General features: G+C 39.9%; 2 protein-coding genes across 3 annotated transcripts; both read right to left on the bottom strand.

Moving 5' to 3' along the window:
• Positions 1-101: 101 nt before the first annotated feature.
• On the bottom strand, positions 102-6,161 carry lpl2a (lipoprotein lipase 2 a). 2 transcript variants are annotated; one of them, XM_086161166.1, is made up of 10 exons: positions 5,912-6,161; positions 4,864-5,060; positions 4,394-4,573; positions 3,731-3,842; positions 3,410-3,643; positions 2,749-2,991; positions 2,302-2,422; positions 1,897-2,115; positions 1,528-1,629; positions 102-1,446 (listed from the first exon to the last, which is right to left on the bottom strand). In XM_086161166.1, exons 1-10 carry the CDS (start codon positions 6,009-6,011, stop codon positions 1,428-1,430), a joined length of 1,527 nt encoding a protein of 508 aa, XP_086017292.1. In that variant the 5' UTR covers positions 6,012-6,161; the 3' UTR covers positions 102-1,427. The 2 variants fall into 2 exon arrangements, with proteins under 2 accessions (XP_086017292.1, XP_086017291.1); XM_086161165.1 differs by having other exon boundaries at positions 102-1,449; positions 5,912-6,160.
• Positions 6,162-12,951: 6,790 nt separating this feature from the next.
• On the bottom strand, positions 12,952-20,285 carry lpla (lipoprotein lipase a). The gene is made up of 10 exons (XM_086161161.1): positions 19,985-20,285; positions 19,020-19,225; positions 18,645-18,824; positions 17,942-18,053; positions 16,791-17,033; positions 15,777-16,019; positions 14,986-15,106; positions 14,649-14,831; positions 14,401-14,508; positions 12,952-14,167 (listed from the first exon to the last, which is right to left on the bottom strand). The coding sequence occupies exons 1-10, from the start codon at positions 20,085-20,087 to the stop codon at positions 14,116-14,118; spliced, it is 1,551 nt and encodes a 516-aa protein (XP_086017287.1). The 5' UTR covers positions 20,088-20,285; the 3' UTR covers positions 12,952-14,115.
• Between the last annotated feature and the right edge of the window lie 6,718 nt (positions 20,286-27,003).

The raw sequence follows: 27,003 nt of genomic DNA, 5'->3' as shown, positions 1-27,003 counted from the left end.
CTGTAATAACTCCTGAAGGGAAAAGCCATAAGGAAAAGAAGACTGCGTATGATATTAAACTGCAGTAGCAGCGAAATACATTTCAGTCTCGAAATGACATCTTAAGATGGTTTTGGTTTATTAAAGAATTTACACAAAACATTATTTACAGATATGTACAAAGACAGACCAATATGCACATTTTAATTATTCCGTTCCTCTACAGGTTAAAATACAGAAACAGTGCTTCATACTACAAATGCAATAGTTTAATCTTATGTACAAGTAACTCTGTTCAGCAATTTCATTCCCTGTCCACTGTGCAAAAGTAAAGGATTTCCACATTTTTACAGTACCCATTGAAATAAAGCTGTGACTCAAAGTCCCAAAAAGTTTCATCATGACAGGCAGAGCATTGCTCAAGGCTCGCCATCACCATGGATTGTGGGTAGCTTGGACCACATAACCTTTAACCAATAAAGATGAGCCCCAATCCAAATAAACCAAAATGACACACATTTCATGAAACGAGATACTGTATAAAGCGTTCATTGTGTTATTCAAAAGTCAAAAGTGAGTTTTGGTAATTGCAATATTATTTTCTGCACAGGCAGCTACCCGTCTCAGTGACAGTGCAGCCTGACTGACAAAATGCACCGTCAATGTGCATTAAGCCAGAACATCCAAAAATTGTCAAAAACAATTTCTTTAAATCTTACTTTCCTGCTGCTTTGCACAGAGATGCCGTGGGAAAAGAAAATTTCGTAAAAGATTTACCAAGCAATTTACCACATTTACCAAGCAAGCGCAGGTATTCAGTATTCCCCCCTTAGCAGTTTGGAAGTAACACTTCATGATGCAGCCGTGTACATATAAAAATGTATAAATATCATGAGGTCCTTCTGATCTGGTAGAACAACAACAATGTGGGATCAGGTAACAAAAGAGCAGCAATGTATCACATGAAAAGAAGTTAAAGGTTTTTACAGTAAGGCACACTGATCCAGGTTCCACAGTCAAGAATAGTGCTGGGAGCCACCGTGGTGAATGCTTTTTTTAGGTTAAGTATTTATCAAACTGCACTTGAAGTTAAATGAGCTTAAGCTTTCTGCAAGGAGCACCTTAATATTGATGTGATGTTCCTCCTCTCTTTGAGAAGAAGAAGAGTCCAAAGAACACTTCCTTTGCTGTGTTTCTGTAGATTTGTGAAACAATCAATACAAGAGAAGTATATTTCTTTGGAAACTAAATAAGACAGGAAATTGCAGGTATTTTTTTTACATAAAAATAATTTACAGTATTCACATTTGTTTAAATAACTGGATATATAAACGCCAGTGACATTTTTGTTTTGAAATCCAGGCATAAAATAAGTTATAAGAATATAAATCATGTATGAAGTGCTGAAATGAACAGGCGGCCTTTCAAGGGTGGTGTTTTTCCTCAGGTCATTGGTTCTTCAGAATTCTTCTGGGGACAAAAAGTAATTTCCATTCAAAAGAGTTGAAAGATATTATCAAAAATTAGATACTAAATAAGTTATCTTACCTTTTGGATCTTTGTTTTGGGGTAATCCTCCAAGCATCCTTGCATTTAATAAAAGTGATCTCGTGGGTTGAGTTTTGAGACTCTTTTACACAGAACACCACCCTATAAGAGAAATCAAATAAATGGTTCCCATTGCACACCCGTCATCAATTGGAAAATAAAACAATCATCAACCATGCTGATGTGCAAAACCTATTATCTGACTGTTAGGACTCGGGATTACAAAATGCAGCAGCTGTCAAAACAAACCAGCACCTCGACTTATCCAGTATACTGATAATGTTGTTTCTTGTGAGTTGCGATTATTGAGCAGTGTCTCTGAGTGCCATGAAAAGTGCCACAAAAGTCAGATGTCACTTATATACTTACTTTTGCTGGGTCTCACCAGCACGTATGCGGATTTTGTGCACATCCAAGTTATCAATGTCCGAGTCACCAGACCACCAGGAGGAAATCATCCTCAGCATGTTAGAGGCCGACCAGCCGTTTTTATCCTCCCATTTGAACTTCAACATAAGGAGATCCCCAATATCCTTCTCCGTCACAAGCAGGAATGACTGAGTCTTATTGGCTGTTATTTTTTCCTTACTGCAAGACACAATTCAAGATCAATCTTTCCATGTTATCAGTTATACGTTCATTTATTAATTTAATACCTGTCAATCCTGCTGCATTAGTAAAATTTGTCATCATGTTGTTTTAACAACTTTCATGACCAAGTAATGCTGAGAGACAGAATGCATTATAGAATTGTTTCAAATGGGTTTAACTCACAATTTGAGCTCCAGATTTTCAGCCTCTCCTTGGGTCCCATACAGTGAAACAGTAAGTGAAGGCTCCAACTCTGAGCGGTTAACCTTACTGGAGAAGTGAATCTTCAGCTGATAGTGATAAACTATAAAAGAAAGCCGCAATCATAATGTGGAAAATTCACCATGAACATGTTGGTCACTGTACCGGAGCATTCCATAGCAGATTAGTCTAAGCTGGAGGACTTAAAAAGATCAGACTTTTATAGGCGAAGCTAGTACTACTTTGAGCCTTTCAAACACAAACAAACTTGAACTTCTTTAAAGAAAATACATGTTTAAAAGAAAGCTTTGTTTTTGGATTACCACTCGATCCCCCTGATGATTGATGAAGACAACAGCTTTCAATCCTTTAACCACCATTGATTAGTTACACAGTACATTGTTTTCTCTGTTGATGTGCAACACTGACCTCTGAAAGGCATGGTGGCTCGGGTTTTAGTGTACATTTGAACGCTGCGTGCCTTGCGGACTTTGCTGATGCCGTAGCCAACTTGGTTGCAGCGACTTTTGTGGCAGCTGAGACACATGCCACGGTTGAACATGTCATCGCTGCCACATCGGTAAGCTTTTGCCGGTTCCTGCTTATTCAGCAAAGAGTCAATGAAGAGGTGGATTGAACGCTCGTGTTCACATTTCACTGCGTCAGTAATAGCTAAAAAGGAAAACATAAAAAAGTAGAGAAATTTTAGATAATATTTCTACTACATGGGTTTACCTGACAGCCTGTTTGGCATAAAGCCTGATTTTGTGTCTGACTTTTCTTAGTTTATGCTTGAGGCCCTCTGTTCATTGTCAAAGTGGTGTGAATGGGGTCATTGTGTAGCTCAGCGTTAACAATGTTCTGAACGAAGACAGATTAATGACCAGCAGTGTGAAGCAAATCTGCTGGACTGGGCGAGTGGACCAAACCAGCCACATGATTGGTAGAAAGTCATACCCTCTGTATTTTTTACAATAGTGAAAGAATCCGACACTAAACCTCTTATAAATGCAAACACTTCAAAAATACTTTGAATGCAAAAGTAGTGAGTGATTTTGTACATGTCCCCTGTAAAGATTTTTATTCTCACCAAATATGCCAAAATTAGCAATCTTCTCCAAAGCGCCCCTGAGGTTACAGCCTGGTTGGAAGCTGCCACCATTGGGGTAAATGTCAACATGGCCCACAGGCTGCTGGATCCCAATGCTGAGGCCCAAAGAGCTCCGTGTGAAGGTGTGGAGAACATCCACAAAGTTGGCGTCATCTGGGGAAAGGCGCCTGTGGGCATGTGCGCCCTCAAAATCCGGACCCGCCGGGTCCAGGCCTGTGGGAGCATTTGCGTAAATCTTCCCTGAATCAAATTCAATAAGTGATTTTAACTTTCACTGGCGTGCAACTCGGGTTCCCTCACCTGTTATTCTTCCAACTTTATTGGTTGCATGGCTTCCAGCAAATCCTGCAACATGAGCTCCGAGACTATATCCAATCAGGTGCAAGTTATCAAGTGGAATGTTTGTAGATTCCTTGCAAAAGCATAGCAATGAATGTATAATTAATAAAAAAACATTTGCCAGGATATCTCTTCAGTGATCTATAATACATTCATTTTCAAATCTTGTTTATGTAGTCATTTCTATCCTTATCCTGCCATAAAGAATATAATTTTGTAAGTCAGTAGAGGAATTATTAAAAATTATAGTATAGCATAGTATAAGTATCATATAGAAAGGTTGAACTGCCAATATTTGTCAAGACATTTTAGAGTAAAAAGACAAGTAGTTTTGCCAACATCCTGCAATGTCAGTTTCTCATGATAAACAAAGACAGGATACAAAAACCAAATAAAACAAGCATCAACGAAGCATTTTTGCATCTTTATGAGCTATTCCTTTCATAAAATGTACTATTACTTCAAGGAGAAGGTGTCAACAGCCCATGGATAAATGCCCTTTTGGCAGCAGGGCTAGCATAATTGCTTGTGACTTTTCAGAAATTGCCCAAAATATACAATTTATTCAAAACTAACCCTTCTTCTGGGAAACCTTACGTGTTCAAAACACCTATTCGACCTTACCTCAATCCAGTCGATGAATCGGGCAATCTCCTGTCCCACCACTTTGGTGTTCTGAGCTGCGACCACATAGTGATTCTGGGCCGAGCTGAGCCAGTCCACCACGATTACGTTGGCCGTCTGCTCTCGTTCATAAAGTGCCGCCACCAGTTTCGCCACCCAGCTTTCATACAGACCGCTCAACTGATGGAAGAACCAAAAACATTCACAGACAACATGTCACGATATTGCTGCAAAATCATTAATAACGTGTGTAACTCAAGGTGCGGCTAAATGAGCGCATTCCGTAAACTGTCGTGTTGTTGCTTGTCAAAAGTTTTTACTAATTTGAGTTAGGCAAGATGTTCTGGCAATGAATAATTGGGAGAGAATTAGGGAAAGGTGAGCATTTTTCCTCAAGCCGAAACAGAGCATAGCCGACGCAGCCTTTCGCAGGAAGGAACATGTCACAACTGGCCGGGTGTCTCGCTCACCGTCCATCCGTGGATTACGAAAAAGGTCTTGGAGGTGCTGTTGAAGGTACAGGCTGCCAGGGAATCGGGTTCGCCGGGGACCAGGTAGCACAGGTCGTCATCCGGATGGGACGGTTTACGCAACGAGAACCTGACAACAGTTTTATTGCTGTCATCTTTATGGTCCAGCAAGTTTTTCAGAGGACTCAGGAAGTTACCTGTCGGGGGAAAGAAGCTTGAAATGAATGTTTTGAGCTGATACTCGGCGAAAGACCGCATCCACCTGTTGTTTTGTCACGTCGAAGCCGGATGACTCTGACTGGGAGGTCCACGATGCCCGAGTAGCCATGTATGGCTGGTTCCAATAAACCCGAGCCCTTCGTGGCCCCTCAGTAAATGAGCCTCCAACTCAGACTAGATCGGTTCTCAGGGGTTCCCTCGGCTCCATAGAAACCATCGCTGGGTTTTTTTTTGCCCCCCCAGCTTTGTTCCTGCCCCCTCAGCCATTATAATCTGCCCAAGTTCCAGTGGCCCTTAAACAAGAGAGCTGACTTAACTCAACTTGGGGGTCGTACTAGTTTCCAGAGTGGGGGGTGGAGTGGTAGGATCTTCACAGACAGTTTAACAAGAGTTACCAACACCAACACCCGGGGGAACTGGAGCAAATTAGGGGCCTTATTGCCAACATAAATGTTTATGGATACGTGAGTTTCTCGTGAAGTTGTGGAGCTGAATGTTTTTCCGTCTGAGTGCAAAAATTGGTGACAAACAAGAAGCATCTCGTGATATTTATACATTTTTATACATACATGGCTGCTTCCAAACTGCTAAGGGGGGAATACTGTACTGTGGTTGTTTGGTAACACATGCATGCACTCGGAGATTCGACCAAAAATGACAGAAAGTCAACACACACACGCACAAACACACACACAATCAGAGAAACTGTCTGAGTAAAACAGGAGTCAAAGAAAAATACTCCGTGCAGACGTGACAAGGCTGCAGGACGAAGGTTCCTTGGAAGAAGTCGGAGTGAAAGCGAAGATGGGGGTCTCGACTGGCAACTCACCAAAAATAGAATCGGAGAGCTCTTCTTCCAAGGACGTCACATTACGCACGGCCGCACTTAAGATCAGAATGTGAAGGAAGCGAACCTGCCACGGTTTCATCTCTCCTACAGCTTATTCCTTTTGGAGAAATGTCCTCTGTGGCGGGATAAGTCGAGCGGGCACCGCGGCAGAGCACAGTGTTTGGCTTTTTCCAGGATAATCCGCTGCGTCCTGCTGCGCGCTGAGCGCTGATCTTCTGCGGCACCTTGAATCGGCCGCGTCTTAAATAGCACCTCTGACGAGCCACTGGCTCCCCGCGGACGGCGGGACTCGAAAAAAAATAGTCGTTAAATAAATATTTAGGTTGCTTTAAGAGAAGATTCAGCATCGCCGACCGACAGCGGAGGGAGGAAGAGTTCCAATTCACTATTTTCACTTTGCGTTGATCCATTTGCGTTCATTGTTAAACCAACTTGAAAATAGATCTTTCAATCTCATCCCGAGTGATCAGTTCATAACTGTTCATTAGTTAGTTAGTTAGTTAGTTTTGTGTTTAAAATCAAGCCGCTCAACCAATTAAAAAAGGACTATTCACAATTAAACTCCAGGTTAAATGTATTAGAAACATATATTAGATATATCCAACACTTAAAATACTACCAGCACTATTACTACTACTACTATTATTATTATTATTATTATTATTATTATTATTATTATTATTATTGTTGTTGTTGTTGTTGTTGTTGTTGTTGTTGTTGTTGTTGTTAACAATAATAATAATAATAATAATAATAATAATAATAATAATAATAATAATAATAATAATAAAGGTTATATTTTACTGATATAATAATACGGAAGATTCAGTAATGGACCAGAGTAAACAGTCAATTGTGGCGATGTCCTTTAAAAACTTGTTGCTACAGTAATTAATAAAAAATGGCAGAGTAGCATTCATGGTGGCAACAAGATTCCACAAAAGTGTCAAAAATGAACACTTCCACCCTGGTGTGAAGCCATTTAGTAAACTTTAAGGCAGTGGGTTAAACACATTTCTGGTGCCTTTAAAAAGTCAGATACCAGCAGGTGTGGATGGGTTCTTTATTGACCTGTCAAAAACGGGGCCCTTCACCCCACACCTCGGCAGCTCCAGCCCAGTTTGAACTAGATCAACATGCTCTGAGTGTTAGGCCAGACTACTTATTTATTGATTTTTTACAGTATGGGTAACAAATAGATTGTAGTAATTATTAATATGTAAAAGTCCTACTTAAATTTACTACTACTACTGTTATTATTATTATTATTATTATTATTGTTATTATTATTATTATTATTATCATTATTATTATTATTATTATTATTATTATTATTATTATTATTATTATTATTATTATCACTGCTACTACTACAACAACCACAATAATGCGATCCGTGATGTAGTATCTAATATTATGCATGACAAACTCTGCATGTGAGGCTGGCAAACAACAAGCACGTGTAGCCGACTAAAATTCCCCCACCCAACACCCCATGCATGAAACAATTCCCTGGAGAACATCCAAGAAGAATAGCAGCTAGAGGAGTATATTTAGGCCGCAATCTCTGAGGAACCCCTGTTTTTCATCCGTCAACAATAGTTAAACTTTGAGCTATGCCAGGATAAGCAGCTGGTGTGTTTCAGGAAAAGACCTGGACGATCATAGACACAGTGTGTAACCGGTCACCCGGATGGATTTCCTGTGACATTGTGGGACGTTATTATCAGGGTTAAAAGCAAGGGGCTCTTTAGGGCATTTAAGCACTTTTTTCTTATGTAACAAAACAGAAAGAGAAAGCATGGATAATAAAACCAATCTCCATCAAATATCCATGCTTGCTGTCTCTCATGCAATACTAGCATCTCAAATCTTACGTTGAAGAATGTCCAGTTAAACAAACGATATGAAGCAAGATTAAACATTAATTATTGTGAATCATTGTGTTTTGCTACGATTTGAGGGTCCCATTTCAGTGCAGGAACCATATATTTTTCTCATTTTATAGCTTCCAATGATGGTAAGTCTTTTGTGGAGGATTTTAAGATTTTGTGTACAGGTATTTCTATTACTAAAAATAAAATAAAGCAGGCCTGGCCAACCTGTGGCTCCTGAGTCGCATGGGGCTCTTACGTTCATGTCGACTTTTGTGTTTGTGTGTTTTTTACTTGTGCAATCACGTGCCGCTCCAGTGTTCTCCGCGCACAGCAAAAAAAAAAAACACACAAATACAACAATCGACATGAACGTAAGAGCCGCATGTGGCTTGGGAGCCACAGGTTGGCCAGGCCTGGAATAAAGGCTCTACATTTGTGTTTTTGAGTTGCTTTTTAATTTAACATCACCATGTGTCTTGAAGACTGTTCCTTGAATGTAACTGTAGACATTTGAGCATATTTTTTTGTTCACACAACTTGAAATATAACAAGAATAATATAAAACTCTCACCATTAAGTTAAGTTTAGCTGCTCTAAACAAAAAGCCAGACTTAAAAGCCGGGCAGTTGAGAAACATCACAACAAATCATTAAATAATCATTTTTTTAATGTTGGTAACGGCTAACATAAAACAACTGATGTTGGGTCGTGTTAGTGAAATGACATCCAGTGATCAATCTCCAGTGACACGACCGCAGACAAAGCATCTGGAGTCAAGACAGAGTCGATACACTTGGAGCAGAGACAAGTGAATGTGCAAATTCCATTGTTTTCATTTTTCAAAACATTTACCTTTGACCTTTTTGGGAGAGCTTTTCACCCAATAACCAGCTGTATAGTAGGTGCCAAGATTCATGCAAGAGTGGTTTGCCTCATCTGGCTGATCTGGCCAAATCTGGCCAAAGAGCTTGGAAGGAGATGCCAACATAAACTGGGCAGGAGGCCAGTGAAGTAATGGCTGATAGGTTGCAAGCCCGGTGCTGTGAAGGTCAATGATACGGTACAAATTGTTGCAAAAAGCACAGGCATTAGTTGTACCTCATTTAAAAGCCCGAGAATCTTGTCTGACAAGATTACGATGAATTGAAATATCGAAAAAACCAGCGATTTATCAACGATAAACAATTTCTCTGGGTTGAAGCTTCTTCTTCTTCTTCTTTCGGCTTTTCGTTTCAGGGGTCACCACAGCGAATCAACTGTCTCCATCTAGCCTTATTCTCCGTATCCTCCTCTCTCACGCCAACTACCTTCATATCCTCTCTCACTGCGTCCATAAATCTTCTCTTTGGTCTTCCTCGAGACCTCCTGCCTGGAAGCTACAATTCCAGCATCCGTCTACCAATATATTCACTCTCCCTCCTCTGTACATGACCGAACCATCTCAGTCTGGCTTCTCTGACCTCTCACCAAAACATATAACATGTACTGTTCCTCTGATAGACTCATTCCTGATCCTACTCATCCTGGTCACTCCCAAAGAGAACCTCAACATCTTCATCTCTGCAACCTCTAGTTCTGCCTGCTGTCTTTTGGTCATTGTAATTGTTTCTAGTCCATAAATCATCGCTGGTCTCAACACTGTCTTGTACACCTTTCCTTTCATTCTGGCCGATAGTCTTCTATCACATAGTACCCTTGACACTTTTCTCCACCCATTCCAAGCTGCTTGGACCCGTCTCTTCACCTCTTTTCCACACTCTCCGTTGCTCTGGACTGTTGACCCCAACTACCTGAATGATAATTAACTCTACACCTCATAAAAGTATAACCCCACAATTCTTAGATTAGTTGAATATTATGAAGGATAAAAGAATCTTGTTGTCCATACCCTGTAATTCTCAGTGATGAGAAAAAGTAAAAAAAAAAAAAGATGTAAAAAAACAACATATTGAATTGTGCATGGTTCAATTCCAACATGGCACCTGTCTGTGTGGATTTTGTCCTTTCCATGCCTGCATGGGTTCGCTCCCATTTCGCCGGCCTCCTACCACAGCCCAAAAACATGCAGAGAGTAAACTAGTGAACCCAAGCTGCCCAGATGTGTGAATGAGAGAGTGAATGGTTGTCTGTCTCTATACGTGGCCCTGTAATTGACTGGTGACCATTCTGGGGTGAACCCCACCTCTCGCCCTCTGACAGCTGGTACAGTGGCACCCTCGCCACCCTGAGTATAGGACGGACAGTATGGATAATAAATGCACATAAAGTCGTTATCTTGATAACTTTGCTTTTCTAATGAATTATCTAGCGTTTTAGCCATGAGATAGGGTCATCGAAAACCTGCAGCTATGATGACACCAGCCTGTAGCTGTTTTCCTTGTAACTGGCGTCAAACTCATGAAACAGGATGATGTAGAATGTTTAATATATCCATGCTCTATTACAAGAAATTCCCTCTTCTTCTTCAATACATCGTTCTTCCTTGTGGACACATACAAATGCAGATGTTACACCCACAGCTGGATGGGCTGTTCCTTCCATCCTTCTATGAATGTGATAAAATTTTCCTTGAAAATCAGTGACCACATTTGTTTTCCCAGCACTGTTCCCACAGATCCTGCCTTTTCTGGGGAAACAAGTGGTGGAAGTGAGGGACAGACAATAAGGTAGAGCCGGGATTGGAAGCAGTAATTCTTCTCTTAACTCTTTGTATTTCCAGGAGTTCTTTGCTAAGAGTATTTCTAGGAATGGCACATGACCACATGTCTGCACGTGTCAAAATCGAGACATAAATATTCCCTGTGGTGCTTTTATTATCCAAAATAATACAGAAAAAAAACACACCCACCCACACATTGCAGAGATAAATATTGTGCTTCAACAGATGTTAGGTGTTTCAAGTGTTTTGACTCGGAGATTCAAAATGAATCATATTTTTTACATTTTATTTATTTATTTATCTTATTTTGTTTTGACCTATTGGGTCCATTTACTATTTGTTCATATTTAATATTCAGCTGCGATTGTTATATGTATCAAATCATAAGGTAGAAATGATATAACTTGATATGTTTAACAGGCCTGTTTGTAAATGTGGTTGTCCCCTTAGAACAAAAAGTCAAAACTGTGTTTTGGGACAAATTAGTAAATATTCATACATATCCTGTAAAAATTAAGATTAAGTATTTCTCACAGCTGGTAGAGTGAAATTCCTGAGGGTGTTTTTGTTTATTTGAATTTGATGGATGGAACTGGGGCACGTTGGTTAGTCCACTCCCCTTACTCAAACCAAAAGCAGTCTTTTGGTTTGAGTCCTGTGACTGACTGGACCAATTCCATGTAGAGTTTATATTTTCTTCTCGCACCGGCATGGATTCTCTCCAGGTTCTCTAAGAGTCTAAGGAGTCCAAAAAGTCTACAAGAGTCCAAAAAGCCATGGCAGGCTTATTGAACGTCGTTGCCTGATTGACAGTGACCTTCGTTTTTGATGAATGACATTTTTATCGCAGTTAAGAACAATGATGAGGTTTTCTTTGTGTCAATATAAATCTTAAAGGCACATTGTCATCAACTTGTCCTCCTACTATGAATTGGTTTTCTTGTGTATGATGTGATAAAATGTATTCACGTGTTGGGGATTATTTGTTAAAGACAGGGCCGTCTCAGAAAATTAAAATATGGTGATAAAGTTCTTTATCTTCTGTAATGCAATTTAAAAAACAAAAATTATTTATTCATGATATTCTACTATTTTGAGATAGGATTTTTGTGTTTTCTTAAGATGTAAGCCATAATCAGCAATATTAAAATAATGAAAGGGTTGCAATATTTCAGTTGATTTGTAATGAATCCAGAATGTATGACATTTTTGTATTTGTAATTGAATTACAGAAGATAAAGAACTTCATCACAACATTCTAATTTTCTGAGACAGTCCTGTATTGGTAGACTTTCCATTTTACAACTTTGAATAAGTTCTTTGGCCTGATCGTTGAGTGACAGTTACTGTACGCCTCATTTCATGAGAACTGCAAAGCAGCTTCGGCCAAAACTGTTGCCAGGATAGAATTTGAAGTTTTTATAATCTGTTAAAAAGGACATTTTCAGCAATCTCCGTCTTTCTTTAGCTTTCTCAGGCACGGATCTATAAGTCTATATCATATGTGTCCATGATTTCAAAAGGTTGATAAATTTTACATAGATCTTCTAACACAATGTTACTCAGTGTCACTGTTGCTTGATAGAATGATTCTGGACCACCATTTATTCAGGTTCACCGCACAAAGGCAAGCAAAGTTTACTCTTGCCGGAATTGTTTTTGACTAAATAGAGAGGCCATTTCAGGACCTGCGGAGTGTTTTGTCTTTGAACGGAGCACAGCAGAGTTGCAGTCAGATGATCAGGAGTTTGTCAGTTTCCTCTCTCCTATCAACACTGGCTTTGTGGAAGCTGTCTACCAGTGTGCTTTCCTGTGTAGAAAAAATATGGTTATTTAAATTAAATCCACTTTTGAGTAAAGAATGGCCTTGGACCTATACTACTAGTGTAACAGTCTTGATTTAGTTAGATGAACAAGCAGATAATCAAACATAAATGACTATTTAGAGACCCAAACTTATTAAGCAAATTTTGATCATGTCTTTCTGCCTTACAAGTAAATAACTATTCAGTTATTCTCAGGGTTTCTCCAAATATCCCTCCCAATGACGGTAATCAAAGTTGTATGGGCTATGTGCAGAGAGCTCTCCTACTTCTGTACACATTTTCACCAGTGGTATCCTAATGAACTTTGCTGTATAATGCCATTGTAATATTTTACTTTTCTTCTACTCTCTTATTTGTTTCACGATTGATTTTAAAACTTGTTAAATAGATTTCCCAGAGGAATTAATCCCAATTGATATTTCAGCATGTTTTTGTGTATTTCCATAATTACTAAGCTCTCTGAGATAAATGCATGATATTACTGCCTTTTAACTTTGAATTTCTTTAAATGCTCAAGGGAAGATTTTTTTATCAATATAATGTGGATCAAATACTACAGCATGGTATATATATATATATATACATATAATCTGTCTATTTAAATTAAGTAAATAATAAATCTTTAAAAGCATCTTGAGCAGTCATGATAGCATAATATGGAGTTTGTTTCTTTATTTAATCCGCCTCATCTATGTTCTATACAGTGCAATGCATCCCAGTTTATAATGTAGTCAGCAGCTGGTGTGATTACCAATATCACTGATCATACATCAACTTGTGCATACAATTGGAATCTCTTCATTGATAAAAATATAGAGGACAATGGAAGCCTGCAAAAATATATTACAGCTTGATATACAAATATATTAATGTACATTCAATAAATACAATATGGCGTATTCTTGAGATGTATTATGGCTATTATTTAGGCCAGTTCATCACAAATTCCGAAGGCTTGCAATTTTATTTTCAGCAAAATTTGTAAAAGTTGACCTTTCAAAATAAGGATATGATGTAGATTTAGACTTGAGCCTTATTGATGAGGATGCTTCTGACTGCTAGAATGCAATGTCAACCACCTCAACATTAAAATTTCTGTGGCGGAAAAAGAGACTTTTAAAGTGACTTGTGACACAGTAACCAAAACTCACTATAAGAACAAGGAAAGATTCAAGAGATCAAATAAGAGAGCCACATGACTCATATTACAAAAGATATGATATTGATTAAAAAGGTATTTACAAAGACTGCTGTCATTATCCATTCAGTAGATAGTCAATACTTCTTTGGTCCCTGTCAATTCCTGACAGTTAGTGGTTAGATTAGGGACAAACATAGCATTCTGCACCCTGAAAAACAACAGGTCGAAAAAAGATGCGCTGGAATTATGCCTGTTACTCTGAAGGACTTGTGAATAAACAATAATCTTAAGATCACGCGGGAAAACAAAAGACACTTGTTCTGGGATTCACGAATTATCAAAACCTGTATAAACCGCGTGGACTACAAAGGTTTAAACAAATGATTACAAAGTTATGCAGCAAAAGCTACCAGATGACTGAATTTAAAATATATAAGCACATCATCACAAAAACACCTGTAACATTTTTCAGCAGCAAAGGACAGCAAGGCAAGAGTTTGTGTGCGAACCTTCCAGCTCTGTGGAGGTTGCAGAGTCGTGAATCATGAAACAGCATGAGACAGAAACCAGTATTCCATATGTATCCATTTAGTGGTAAAGGCTTTCCCAGTGTTGTCCATCTTTGGCTGTGTAAATAGAGAAGGGTGATGTGCATGATGTAGTTGCTTTCAAGTGCAATTTTAGTTGTCGCTCTTCCCAAAAAGACTGCCCTGCATCTTCATTTCGTGCATCCTGGAGAAGAAAAAAGATGAAATTACATTCGTAATTATACGATGATAATAGGCAAAATGTTCAGGCGTTGTGCCCCTATTCATGAATGAACTGACTTAAAAAAAACATTAGCATTAACCCTCATATTATGTTAAGGGTCAATTTGACCCATTTCACCCATTGACCCAATGGGTCAAATTGACCCTTAACATAATACGAGGGTTAAGTTGCAATATCACTACTTTTCAACTTACCGTTTCTCTTTACGGCTCATGTTGTCTTCTTTCCACTTGACAAAGACTGCATCTTCTCCTCCTCTGATAAGGTAGGCAAACTCTTCCTCCTTCGGTCTGAAGATCACCCTGAAGCGACACGCGACAAAAAGACTCTTAAGTTTGAAAGTTGGAGGCAAAGCCGATCTTTTTGATTTTAAAATACACGTTCAATGTTTCGGGTGTCTTTTTTGATTAATTTGTGGTGGCGGCGGCGGCGGCGAGCGTACTTAGATTGGTTCTCCCCGGATTTGATGCGTAATTTTCGGATGTGAAACTTGCTGCTCCCCCACCAGTCTGACCAGCTGATGAACGCATCCTTCTCCCAACGCAGTTTCACAATCATTACGTCTCCCACGTCTACGTCAGTGGTGATCAGGAAGGACAGTGTGGTGTTACTGTCCATGACAGGTCTGTAATGGGACACATGGAGAGTAAAAAAAAACAGATGCTCAGATTGCCCTTTCCTCTATATGGAAGCAGAGGGTCTCTCATGCAAGCTATGTATGCTGACATGAATATACACAGTGAGTGTTTGATGGATGTTAAAATACTAGCCAAGCGTACAGGACAAAGTCAATATCTTCCTTCTCTCCATTGGTGCCATACAGAGAAATTTTCAGCGGCTGCTCTGTGAAGCTCAGGGGATCGGAACTGAAAAGATGCACCTTCACTTGATAGTGGAAAACTGCAAAAGAGGAACACGGAGACACATAACTTAGGGCGAGTTTGTGACAGAGCATCTTGAAACAATCAGAGATTCAGACTCTTCCCTGGTGCCAGCCTGCTTAAATTAAGCTTAAATCTCGATTTCTTTCTTTCACCACGTGCCTGCCACAATACTGACTTTCACCACATTTTGACACGATCCGTCTACGGATGTCGCCGGTTGGACGCTTCTTTTCCAACACATATTTATATGTACATGCTCATCCTTCTACGCATCTTTTCATCTCCGTCCAACAATGACACTACATGTGCTGAAGGGAATTCTTACATAAACTTTTCCATTACCAGTGTATCACATGCAGCAGTGTCGCATTACCTCTGCACATACCGTCAGTCTCTAAAATACCCTTGACCTCCTCTGCACGCAACCTGACAAATACTTGCCACTTGTTGACTGAACTGCTTACCTGTTCACACACTGTGTGGTCTGTTTTGCATGAAACGTGCTTAATTATTCGCACACTAAATGCATTCATATCACGCTGCTTAGACGATACAAAGTCAACAAGTACAAAAAGACCTGCATATTAATTGACTCAAGCTACCGCGATTCTGCTTAAATTCTGTCCAACAGCAGTTAAATTGATTTCTTCCATCTTTTCATGAGACAGCAATTTATGCGCATTTACCTTTGTATGGCATCATTTCACGGGTCTTGAGGTACATCTTAGTGCTTCGAGACGGGCGGACTTTGTTGACGTTGTAGCCGAGCTTGTTGCAGCGGTTCTTTCGGCAGCTGAGGCACATGCCCTTATTGAAAGCCTCTTTAGAGTTGCAGCGGTAAGCCATACTTTGCTGCTGGGTGTTCAGCAAGGAGTCAATAAAGAGGTGGATGGAACGCTCATGGGAGCATTTGACAAGCTGATCCATATCTGCAGCAAACAGGCAACATAAATGAGTAATGACATCATCGCTACGGGGTAAACATCTCCGTTGTGCGCAGCTTTTATGACTTCCAATGACTCGGTGTGACCCAGATTATATTTCCTACTCAGCCCTGCTTTGTATAAGAGCTGAGAAACGGATCCAAGAACACATTAAGGGAGGCTTTTACCTTCACACATAACAGAACACGTCTGACGTACTGTGAATGTGTGGTTTCTTTTGGCTGTAGGAAACAAACTTAAAATGTGCCCCTGATTGTTCTAATGTAAGCATCGTTTTTTGTTGCATGTTTCAAGTCTAACGATTTACAGACTGCTGTTGCAGGCTTGCGGCGATGGACATTTTTCTCTGGTACGGCACGTCTAGCAAATGAGGTGGGGAAATTTTGGTAGCGCCAGCAACTTGGAGTAGGTTCTCCGAAAATTTGACTAGAAAACGACTCTGCATGAACGAAACCCGCATCATAATTTGCATCCAGTGAAAAGTATGGTGTTTATTACTAAGTAACCTTGAAGCGAAAACCATTTTTTAATTCAAATGAAAGTTGGCACTTAGATAACAAGGATTACATATACCAGCGTACAGGCAGGAAAGAAAACCAGATTATCTTATTGCATTCCAGAAAATCGAAACAGGGGCCTTCCGAACCACTGTACTGATCACGATTAAAAGAGGGCATGTGAAAAGTAACTTAAAATAATAATGTCATGCAGCAGTGGTATGAAGAAACAACAGCAGGTAAGATTTCGAGTACTTACTTTGGAGACCTTTGATGCCTTCCAAGGCAATTCCTCGTAAGGTGTTCTGGATGTCGCAGCCCGGCTGAAAGGTTCCTCCGTTGGGGTAAATGTCAATGTGGCCGATGGGCCTCTGGATTCCGATGCTGCGGTCCGGGGAGCCCCTGGTGTTAGTGTGTAAAACATCCACAAACTGGGCATCGTCTCGAGACAGGGTGCTCTGCTCATCTGCGTGCTCAAAGGTTGGACCAGCGGGATCGAGCCCTGAAATGAGAAAATAAATGGTTCAGCAGAGGCGAAGGTTTTATTTACAGAATTTGCTTGATACTGATTATTGAAATTACTGCATGGATGAGGGGAAAATGTTGACAAACTGTGTAATTCCTATTGATCTAGTTGAAAAACAGTGACAGCAGCTGAATATGCACTTGGATCACCCTTGTTTTCCAGAACCACCGAAGCTCAGAACAATGTGAGGCAGTGATTGCGGGCTCTTAATGGACTGTGGCTCTCTCAGCTCAGTTCACAGCAAATGCGCCATTATTCTAAGCAGGTCAGACATATTGCAACTTCAGAGGGGCAAATAGGGGATTGGAGACAAAGCCTTGCACCAGCTGGCGACGAGCACAATGTAATTTAATAGCCAACAAATTACATTTCACCCAGATGCTGAGTTATTTTAACAAGCAGTGCGCTGGACTTGAGTTTACATGCATAAATCACTGGTACACACATATTCAAAATATAACAGGTCAGTATTGAAGGCATATACTGTATAAATGCACTTACATATGTACATGACTGTATGTAAGATGACAGATGGCATTGTGATCTCTAGTGAGAGCAGGGAACAGAAGGAGGAGGAAAATCTAGATAGGTGGAGGTAAGATTTGGAAAGAAGAGGATGAATGAGAGGGACGCAGGTAGAACGGTGAGGCGACATGGGGTGGAGATAAAAAAAAAGGCGGTAGATTTTAAATACTACTGCAGGCATCAAGAGCAATGGACAGTGTGGAAAAGAGGTGAAGAAACGGGTTCAAGCATGTGCGAAGTAAAAGAAGATGCTCGTGACTGTATGTAATCATGTGTACGTATGACTGCTAAGGATAAGTTGAATGTTATGTATTTGATAATAAAGGCTTTTCGATGTTTTTATATGTATATATTCTCACCTGTGATCCTGCTGATTTTATGGTTGGTAAGATAGCCAGCAATTCCAGCAACATGTGCACCCAGACTGTAACCCAACAGGTGAATCTTCTCCCAGGGCAACTGCAGCTCTGTCTAAATAGGATGGAATGGACAGGATTTCAAATGAAAATGCAAACAAATCTTTATAACTCACTGGCAGACTTCCTTCACTCCATAGACGCAAATAATATTGTGGTTTAGGGTTAAATCCAAGCCTATGTATATCAGAAGTATAACGCTTTGCTGTTTGTTTTGTCTTGTTTTGTTGTTTGAATATTTCCACTTGGAGGAAAAGTAGAGATAAATCAGATGAAACCAATACACATTCTTGAACCCCATGACTTAAAATTCCTTCTAATAATGATTACAAAACACTAATTACCAAGCAATGCAGAGAGAAGCTTCTAAGCTGTGCTGAGCCTCAGACGTAGACATCATTTTTTTTTTTTTTTATTGGACTTATAAAACCATAACCAGCGGGAAACAAATCTGGAGGAAAGCAGCACCATTTAGCTCAAAATATTAAATCATCAGCCAGAATAGCGTTACAATTTATCCAGCTGTTCTTTTATATTTTTCGTCCAAAAGCAGCAGTGTATGCAACAGGAAACTCTACTTATAAACAAAGAAGGTGTAAAAAATGTGTTACAGCTGTTGGCCCTCGCTGAAAATGAGAATACTAACTTGCATCCATGTAACGAACTTTGCGACATCCCGTCCCACTAGTTTGGTGTAGGCTGCGGAGGTCGGGTAATGCTGGTTGGCGCGAGTCAGCCAGTCCACCACGATCACATTAGCTCCGGGCTCCCGGCCGTAGAGAGCAGACACGAGTTTTGGCACCCAGCTCTCAAACATCCCGGTCACCTGTAATGGCACGGAAGAACACGCTGTCATGCAAATCTCCCCCGTCAGCCGCCATCGGAGAGCAGCTACAGGGATTCGGGGTGAAATCTTGAATATCTGCACTTGAAACACATTATCTACGGGTGCCTTTTTCACATTTCACATTCACTCTTGCAATCCTTTTCCATATATGAGTGTATACAGCTGAGTGCGTACCGTCCACCCGTGTATCACTATGAAGGTCTGGCTTTCTGTCTTGTATTCACATTCCTGGATGGTTTCGGGCCTTCCGGGGACAAGGTAGCACATGTCATCATCAGGGATGTCTGCCGTTCGGAGGGAGAACTTGGACACGATGTCGCTGTAGTCGGTGATCCATTCAGAAGTGGTCGGCAGGGGGGTGTAGGTCAGGGTGGCGTTCACTGAAATGACACAAAACGTGCAGACGGTGAAAATTTCAATGCTCTCTTCAATAACAGTGGTGGCAAAGTGTCATTAATCTATCAACTCTTTCTGCCAATATGTGTTGGCAGAATTTCTCTGCTTTGCCAAATCTTTTTTTTTTTCACCTTTTCCCTTCATGTTATTGTTTTATTAGACAAATCATTAACTTTTTGACTGAATTCTACTTTGTACTTATTATTTTGGAAAATTTCTAATGAAGTTTGATAGAATACCCAACAAATGGTCACATTTAATATTTTAAAATTCATGACTACGTGCTAAAATATACAGCATTCTAACATATTATTGGGTAGATTTGATTTGTTTTTCCTGCACGAGGTTCAAATGGGGTATGGCAGTGTCGCCCCCTTTTGTTTCTACTGAATTTCTACCATGTTAAAAAAAAAAAGAAAAAACTAATATTCAAAGCGGAAAAAAAATATTGCTAAAATATAAACTTGCTATAACTGTGCTGACTTGAAAACTACCGGAGTTTTGAAAGTGTCTCACCTTTAACCGAATAACTAGCATTTCCAATTAATTGCACAAAAATGTTTTTCCTCCCTTCTGCTTGCAATAGGCTCAAAAATAGGCTTGCCGGCATGGGATTGATCAATGTAGGCGGACTTGCGGCCCTGTTTACCTTAAGAAGTTTGTTTTTTTTGTCAGTAAACACGCAACAGCACGCACGGATTAACCTGCATTTCTCCCTCCCGCAGCGGGATCACATGTCTTACCAAGCACGGTGGGGGAGGTGGACTCGGGGTCAGAGGAAAATGCTGTATGGATTTTCCACAAAGTTATCCAAACTGTCAAAAAACAGATGTTTTCTTTTCCCATATTAATACAGCTGTTTTACCCTTGGGGTTTTCTGAATTAAAAAAAAATAATAATAATAAAATAAAAAAAAATTGAAAATTAAAAAAAAAAAAAAAAAAAAAAAAAGTTGCCTGGCTCAATTGTTGTATATCCAATTTGAAACGCGTGGAAACCCGCAGCGGCGTCAACTTTCTTGGGTCTGTCACAAATTGCCGCTCCAAGTCATCTTTATGTGTGGATCATTTAAATATCGATACGGGATTGGACGGGAATGAGAAGGCGGGGTTTGCACGGTGCCCCGAGTCGGAGGGTCTGATTCACTGAAACGCTCATTCACAACCTGAGGACTGGCTGAGGACTGGCTGGCTGCTGCAGAGCATGCATGAGGTTTCATCTTACTCCTTCACAGATAACTGCAATACCCTACCAGGGTCTATGGACAACCCCCTTTACCATATGCAAATCTATAAGTCGAACCACATGTCTGGATATATGTTCCCAGGGTTATTAGGAGTGTGCTCAAATGTGTACAAAGAACAGGACTGTGTGTTGTTTTTTTTTTTGTTTGTTTGTTTTTTGTGTGTGTGCGTAATAAAAGTGTCCCTAAAAAAAAAAAAATTCAGTCAACCTTCAAGCCAAATAGGTTCTTCCGGAGGCCACGCTTCACCACCCTGCACAAACGTTGGTGAAAATCAATTTGCTTTTGTGTAATCCTGCAAACAGACGCAGGCTGGATTCCAGGGAATGCTCGGCAGGACCTCTGGACTGCAGCAGTCTTTGCTTTATCTTGTTGTTTTTGTTCTTTTTTTTCAAAGTCTGAAACTGGAATCCACTCCTGACAGCAGTGCTTTTAGTATTTTGTGCGATCTGATCTGATTTGGAGTCTCATCGTTGGTCTCTCTCTCTCTCTCTCTCACTTTTATTGTTCACCGGAATACTCCTTTAACGCAGTGTCTTCTGGTGCGTCAGGCAGATGCAATGAACTCCAGCAGCTCCCTCTAGTTGTTTTGTCCACTTCTTAGAAAAAAACAAGCAAGGAGAGAAAATACTATGTAAAATGAAACAAGATGTTCAGACATTGCTTCCTTTTTGGTGGCACTTTTTTGGCAACTCAGATGCCAAAGGTCACGATAAATTGCAGACACATGCAAGCATCAGAAGCAGTAAGAAGACAGATGTTTGTTCATGTGCCAAAATGATTTATGGAAGTTTTTATGTTTTATGATATATCCCCAACCAAATCACCTGCACAGAAATATGTTGCACCTCTTTTATCACTCAGAGGGCAATAAAAAACACAGCTTTTCTTTTCTCCGCCAATATTATTGTATGTTCTACGATAACAATTTTCTCATACCGCATCATGTTTTTGAACCCGATCCACAAATTCTATAGTACCGGTTACATCCTCCAACTGCGTTGTGACATCTTCAAATATATTTTCTAATCCTCAAAAGGTTTGATAAAACTCTCATAGAGGGCAAAGCTTTGGGGGAACTACCTCTTTTTTTTCCTGTATCCCTATCTTGATTTACAGTTGGGCAGACGGTGCACGTTATTCATTATACATTACAAATAAGAGACTTATGATGCTCGAGAAATCTGACCATTTGAAGCATGCTTTTATCTATATAGTAAAAAAAAATCTAATATCTATTTATATCTATTTATCTATCTCACTCATAGCAATTTGTGCATAACCAGAGACAGCAAAATCAGCTGCTCTTAACTTCCTTTTCTAAATATGGTCTTTCTGTCATCTTAAATGCTCAAGGACAGTTGTGTGTATGGGTGTGTGTGTGTGTGTGTGTGTGTGTGTGTTTGATTGTTTTGAAGGTGATACTTATTGCCAGACCAACAGGCCCAACCCGGTGGTTAGAAAAGAGCAACGCCTTTCCCTCATCCTCTGATCTCAGCCTTTATCCCAGCACAGCGGGGAATCTGTGTTTAATCCCCCAGGGGATATTAAGAATGATAAATGACTTTTAAATATCTGCCATGCAATATGGCAAAAACAGAAAAGAATTTGTTTCAGAAGAATGGGGATCATGTTTAAACCTATAATCCAAGCACGGTGACGTCAGCACACCGTGGGGTGAACACAAGCAGCATAGGATTAAAATTAATTTAATACAATTTAATGAGAGTCACGTATGAAAGGAGGTTTGATCTGTGTGCAGATCAGTAATGTCCACTTTCAGTCTGCCTGTCCTGCAATGAGTTTAGATTTGAGACTGAGATCCGTGGAGGAAATGAAAGAATCAATGGAGAACAATGAAAAACGCATTTCCTGCCGGGCAAGAATTCTTTCAATTCTTTCCTGATGTTGCTGCCTTTTCATTTAAAAAACGCAAACCTTCGGATTTCACTCATATACTTGTATTTGTGCGAGATTACTGTATGATGGCTGTAGCCTCTGCGTGCCAGAGCGGCAACAAATGGAGATAACCTGGACATTTAAGACCCATAAAGAAAAGTTTCCACTATTTTCTTTCGTTTGTATCTATGTGTAAATTTAAAAGACGAGCCCACAAGTAAGACATAGTGATCGACTTAAAATACAACCTCAAATGCATTGAATGGTTAAATTCCTCAATATAAGCCTCCACCCCTCACCCCCTGCCCGATGACTCGGTGGGCTCCTTCCAGGAAAAAAAACGAAACAAGGGATTGGGTTTCAGAGGACAATGCAATATGAATATGTTGCGGTGGCCTCCTGCATTTCTGAGAGTTTACACCACATGTGCACGGTGTGTGGCTCAGGCTGACACCAGCACTGACTGTGTTATTGTTTGTTGTATTTACAGAGTGGGCTTTTCGTGCTATATCTCCCTTTTTCATTAAACAATGTCTGTATTTTGTTGCTTTTCGGATTTTTCCACCTACATATTTTGCTGCATATCTGTCTTAGCTATGGTATTGTTCTATGAGTGTGTTTGTGTGTGTGTGCGTGAGCGGAGTCTATTCAGCGGTATCTCACACCTTTACTCATGGCCAAGCACTGCCTGTGCAAGGCTGTGTGAGCTTGATTTTTTTCAGCGCGTCACTAAAACACATTACTTTGCATTACATTACTTTATCTGTTATCTGAACATGTTCCACTTTCTTTTCAGACACAACGGGAGATTGAGAGAGACCTTCGGATAATACTGCCGATGCTTTTGAGCCCAACGAGGAAGAGTAAATGAACATTTCAAAGAACAGTTTGTAGTTTTTAATTCAAAACTCAAAATACAATCCTAATTAGCCTCACTAGGTTCATGGATTCAAGCCAAAAAGGAGGCTTTTAGAGGAACATTTAGAAACCAGAAGAAAGAAAGGCCTCTCGGTGGACATCGGATGTTAAACAGTCTTAAAGATGTACAAGGTCATAAAACCGCCACAGAGTAGAGAGGCAGTGTGTCGGCATTTATTTGTGTGTGTGAGAAGCTGATGCTGTCCTCTGTTCGAGCTAACCGAAGCATGGCAAACATGTGTGCACTTGTTTTGTCTGAGTGTAGTTTATGTCGGAGCAGACCATGTTTTAATCCACTGCACACTGCTTGTGCCCCTTTAATGACCCTTTTTCGACACGGCTTCGCGGGGGTTAAATTGTCTTCTCGCAACAGGACAACCAATTGAGTTAACGTGGAATTCTAAAATCAACATTGTTTTAATGGACGTACGTCTCGATAATTAAAATCGCTGATAAAATCTTCGGTTCCGCTGCGGGTATTTTTTATCCTTGCCAAATCTTCCCCCCTCCCCCCCCAAGTAAATGCAAAAATGTGATCTCAGCAGGAGGCTTGACTCTGCCAGCACTGTGAGGACTGGATGTAAAGGCCAGGGATTAATAAGATCAGAAGGATGCCAGAAACATCAGCCTCCTTTGGAGTCTTGTCATAACAAACTTATAGACCAAAACAAAAAAAAAATGACTGCATGTGAAATTCTAATCTACAATTGATGCCGAAACATTCGTTCTCATGTTCAGATTCCAGGTTGAACTTCCATCTAAATGCAATTCTGGTTCAATGTGTGTCTTTTTTCTGATGATGAGCACTGTATACAAAAATGACAATATCCTAAAACACACCTAAATGTATTTTGGTGTAAACTATAAAACACATATAAATTGCATATTCAAAACATTTTCAGTTTCTGTTACTTTAAAAATGCATTTTCAATTCCACAAGCACTAATTCAGTTGTGTACACTCATTCTTTATTCTTTACAGCCATACAAACTTAATTAGCGAATCAAATTAGTTTATTATATTTCAGTTTCAATTTATCTTAATTAAATCACAAACGACTCACAAGATCAGAACATACAAAAGTTAAGTTTTAAACTCAAAGCTATGCAATCATGCTGGGCAACTGGGTTGAAAAAGAGATTGCTCCTACATATTTGCAGAAATATTTTCCAATTTCACAATGAATTGATAAACATTTGCATTCAAGAAACTCCGGGTACAGAGACGGACCTGTTTTTGGAGCACGTCAGCACTCAAAACAGGCTGGACCCCCGCTGTGTCCAGTTACAAAAGAACCTTCTCAGATATGTTATATGGTAGATATTCATGCAAGGTTGAGCAGAAAAAATTATTTACCGGTACACACATCACATAAAAGTGTACATCGGTGTGTTAGTCTTGCAGGGGATAAAGGCCCTGGGTCGAGGCATGTTTATTACATAAGCAGTTCTGCACACATGTCAGTGGTTTGGCTGTAAGTTATGAGTGGAATGCCAGTCTCATTGACTCCTATATTTTGTCCATGAAAGCAGCTGGTCATGCTAATGATCGGTCAGTTCTGCAAGACCCATGCAGCTGTTGGCCCCGGGCTCTTCTGTCTGGATTCTTTCAAATCATTGATGTCGCAAGTAAGGATGAGGAAAAAAAAAAAATCGTAAGCAGCTCATTTCAGATTCCCCAGAGGATGCTGGCATCTGGGCAGCAGCGGTGAGTCGGGGACATTTCTAGTCGGGCATGGGTTTTTTGTTTTTTTTTTTGTTCATTTTGATAAGATTTTCTTCAAGTTAGGTTTGAATTGCATGCCAAAACAATTCAGGTTAGAATTAAGAATAAATACCTCAGTGAATTCAATTGCTTTACAATGTGTCACAGGGGCTTCTTAAAACTGTCAGGCCTGTATCCCTTAGATAATGTTGACAGTCTTGCTATCAAAATTGCAGAAAGGGGTTAAGCAGGCAAATGTTTTATCTACTTATTCACAATAAGTTATTTATCTAACTCAGAAAATTGATGATTAGGTATTTGATTTTGTTTTTGCAAAAGACAGTCCAACCCCTGATTTATGGATTCCAACTTCTAATCTGCTTAGCTATGTAATTGATCAGGGAGTAACTGAAAAAAGAGAACATTTAGCTAATAATACTCTTTATGGTCCCTCTGAAAGTAGTTTCAGTCCAGAAGATAAAAAAATGAGGTCCCAGACTTTGATGACCCAGATGGTCTCTTGTCTAGCCTTTGCTCTTTTTTCCCTATTCTGCTTTAGACTCTTGTGTTTCAACAGTGACTTCACTGCCCTCCTCCAGATGACAAATTTATCCATTGTCTGTATTTTGTTAAGTATTACAAAAACTGTGCAAACTGGGTGAAAGGGAACACGATGTCACTTGTGACATTCTCTCTTCATTAAAGGTGGATTGCTCAATGTTTCCACAATTTAAAATAAGAATAAAGCTTCAAATTATGCTTCAATTAATCTCCTGAATCCACCTCTATTCAATTTCAGCTATCTCGTTCTTTGTGGGGTTTTTGTTTGTTTGTTTTTTGTACAAATACTATTGATTAATAACAAATATTTCCAGCTAGGTGGTTTTGCCTGAACTTGTTCCTATTTTTCAATTTTACAGTAATGATATACAAGCAATCTGGAAAGGATATAAAGTTTGATGAAAACCACTTTGATCACCAGGAAATGTCTAACTATACTATTTATCTTTCCATCCATCCCCCTTCAACTATTTCATGCTGTTCGGATGACCTGTGGGCGCCAGACTTTTCCCTGCAGGTCCACTTGTTGCTCTCACATCAGTGCTCCAAAAAGGCAAGGCAGTGAGGGGATCACATGGACAACCTTCTGCGTGATATACGTATTTAAATGTGTTGATCTGTCACATGAAAAGGTTTGCTCTGACACCTGCTGCTGTTGTCATTGAATTTTAAACCGCCACCTTTCTGCGGAATGATTCGTAGGAAGCTTGTGTTAGAGAGAAAATCTTGATTTTTCCTTTTTTTTTTAAAGTAAAAGGCGATTAAGAGTGGAACAAAAATCTCAATGGGATACTTTACTTTGGATGATAGAGGACTAAAACCAATATGGAGAAAATGGACACGCTGAGGACTTGCAGGTACATGCATGCGTACACGCATCCACATACTCACTGACCGACACACGTGTTTTTATTTTTCAAGGGCCAAGAATCTAGATAAATGACCTTGCACAGCATGGGGTGACAGGCCTTTTTCAGCCTTCATGTGTGAGTTTCTGAGGTGTGACCCTCTGGTCTCTCCCCAGTGGTGGTAGGCATGTTGATTCAGGCTTTTTGCTTTACATGTGGTGGACTATTAGTATTTGTGGAGCTGTTGTTCATGCTGAAAGGACACAAGAAGCAGACTCCTACATCTTTTCATCCCCCCAAAGCACTTCCCTGGCCGCCGTTGTCTCTGTCTTTTACATTGAGCGCAAAAAACTTATCACAACTGGTGTTGGGCAACTTTGACTGGGAGCTGAAATCCTCACGGTTGAGGTCAATGTTCAAATTCTGGGGCCGAAGCTGTCTAAAGCCTTTCATGGTAAATCACCGGTAGGTATAAAAAACCTCAATGAGTAAGAAATAGATGCCCAATCTGACTGTTCATGTGAGTAGGATGACACCAAGTGGACAAAAAATAAACAATAGAAAACAAGCCCTTCATCCTGAAATATAC

This window comes from Fistularia commersonii, chromosome 16 (genome assembly GCF_037954325.1).
Source record: "Fistularia commersonii isolate RoL2024-O1a breed Wild chromosome 16, RoL_Fcom_v1.0, whole genome shotgun sequence".
In the NCBI taxonomy this organism is placed as follows: domain Eukaryota; kingdom Metazoa; phylum Chordata; class Actinopteri; order Syngnathiformes; family Fistulariidae; genus Fistularia; species Fistularia commersonii.
Note: the sequence above shows the minus strand (reverse complement) of the source record. Positions and strands in the feature narration are given on the sequence as shown.